Raw genomic sequence first — 1,408 nt, 5'->3', positions numbered from 1 at the left:
ACACACACACACACACACACACACACACACCATTCAAGAGATAGTATACGTTCCTTTCTTTGCACCATCTTGGAAACCTGGCATATGTTACATGCTAGGCGCACATCTCGGTTCGGACCAGCCATGTTTCAAGTGCTTATGTGGCCAGTGGCCTCTACTGAACAGAGCAAGTGCAAGGGCTCCCCACCTGGTCCCACAGGCCACCTTACCCTCTGTGAACCCCAGATAATAGTAGTAATAATACGGTAAATAACAGCACTAATACTAATAATGAACATTCCGCACGTCCCAAGCTCACAACATCGCATGCATTATATCTGTCCTCACATCAGCCCTGGCAGTGAGGGTTTACTTTCCCCTTGAGGAAGCTGAAGGTCAGAAAGGGGTAGACCCTCACCCGAGGTCACACAGCTAATGAACAGCAGAGCTGGGTTTTGAATTCACATGCATCTGAATACAGCTCCTGTTTTGTTACCTACGACACCTTGATCCACCCAAAACTGCCTTGCTGGGAGGATTTCAGGCACTGGGAAGGCAGGCAGGGGCTGTGGGAGATGGGAGGTCTACCTTGGGGTCAAAGTCATCAGTGATTTCCTGCCACCTCCGGGGAAACATACCTATCACTAAATATCTCGAGGTCTGAAACAACTGAGAAAAATTTCAGGTTGTTTGTTCATTCAGGAAGCTAAAAAGTACTGGCCTCCATGGCTCCATGGAGTCAGTTCTGGGATGAGGGGACAACAGGAGTCTGGCTGGTATGCCGAGCAACTGGACCGTGGCCATCTCCCTCCTGTGCGTGTCCTTCCAGGGCTGCGGAGAACTTGCTGGAGTCACAGCCGCTTGGAACCTTTCTCATCAGGGTCAGTCACAGCCACGTGGGCTACACGCTCTCCTACAGGTAAGGCCTGGGCTAGGGGCCAGGGCAGGGGCGGGTGGGCTCTGGGGATTCCTTGGAGGGGGCGAGGTATGCTTCATGCCACAATTCTTCAGAGAGCAAACCGTGAGGGTCTGACTAGATCTGGCTGAAGAGTGGGCGGCTGCAGGTCTGGCTGTAACCAGCAGACATGGGCTCAGCAGTAACTGAGACTGTGTGTCTGAGAACAGGGACTGCTGGGGGCCTGAGAGTGGCTGTGGCCCTCCCCCCACCCATCACAATCTAATTAGTGATTCCCTGACTCTGTTAAGGAAACACAGAGAAGCCCATCTCCTCAAGGCCTCAAAGCCTGATCTAGCATCTCAGTTACATGATTTAGAAGCACAAAACTACTTTCAAAAGGAAAACCCAAAGGATTCCAGGCCAAAGGAATAAAAATTGCAATGGCTCAATTACAGCGTTACCCACAGTGGGAAAAGCTTGGGCCCTTAGTCACACAGTCCAAGGCTCAGCTCTGCCATTACATGCTGTGTG

At 51.4% G+C, this 1,408-nt stretch overlaps 1 protein-coding gene across 1 annotated transcript in view; it reads left to right on the top strand.

Annotated features, from left to right (window-relative positions):
- The window catches only part of HSH2D (hematopoietic SH2 domain containing), a 6,949-nt gene that overhangs the window by 1,813 nt on the left and 3,728 nt on the right, over positions 1 to 1,408 (top strand). Inside the window, exon 2 of the mRNA XM_008587545.1 lies at positions 809 to 898. Within this exon, the coding sequence (XP_008585767.1) occupies positions 809 to 898 (90 nt within the window). The remainder of the gene's footprint in view (positions 1 to 808; positions 899 to 1,408) is intronic.

The sequence above is a fragment of the Galeopterus variegatus genome, unplaced genomic scaffold (assembly GCF_000696425.1).
Source record: "Galeopterus variegatus unplaced genomic scaffold, G_variegatus-3.0.2 Scaffold4422, whole genome shotgun sequence".
Classification (NCBI taxonomy): Eukaryota; Metazoa; Chordata; class Mammalia; order Dermoptera; family Cynocephalidae; genus Galeopterus; species Galeopterus variegatus.
Note: the sequence above shows the minus strand (reverse complement) of the source record. Positions and strands in the feature narration are given on the sequence as shown.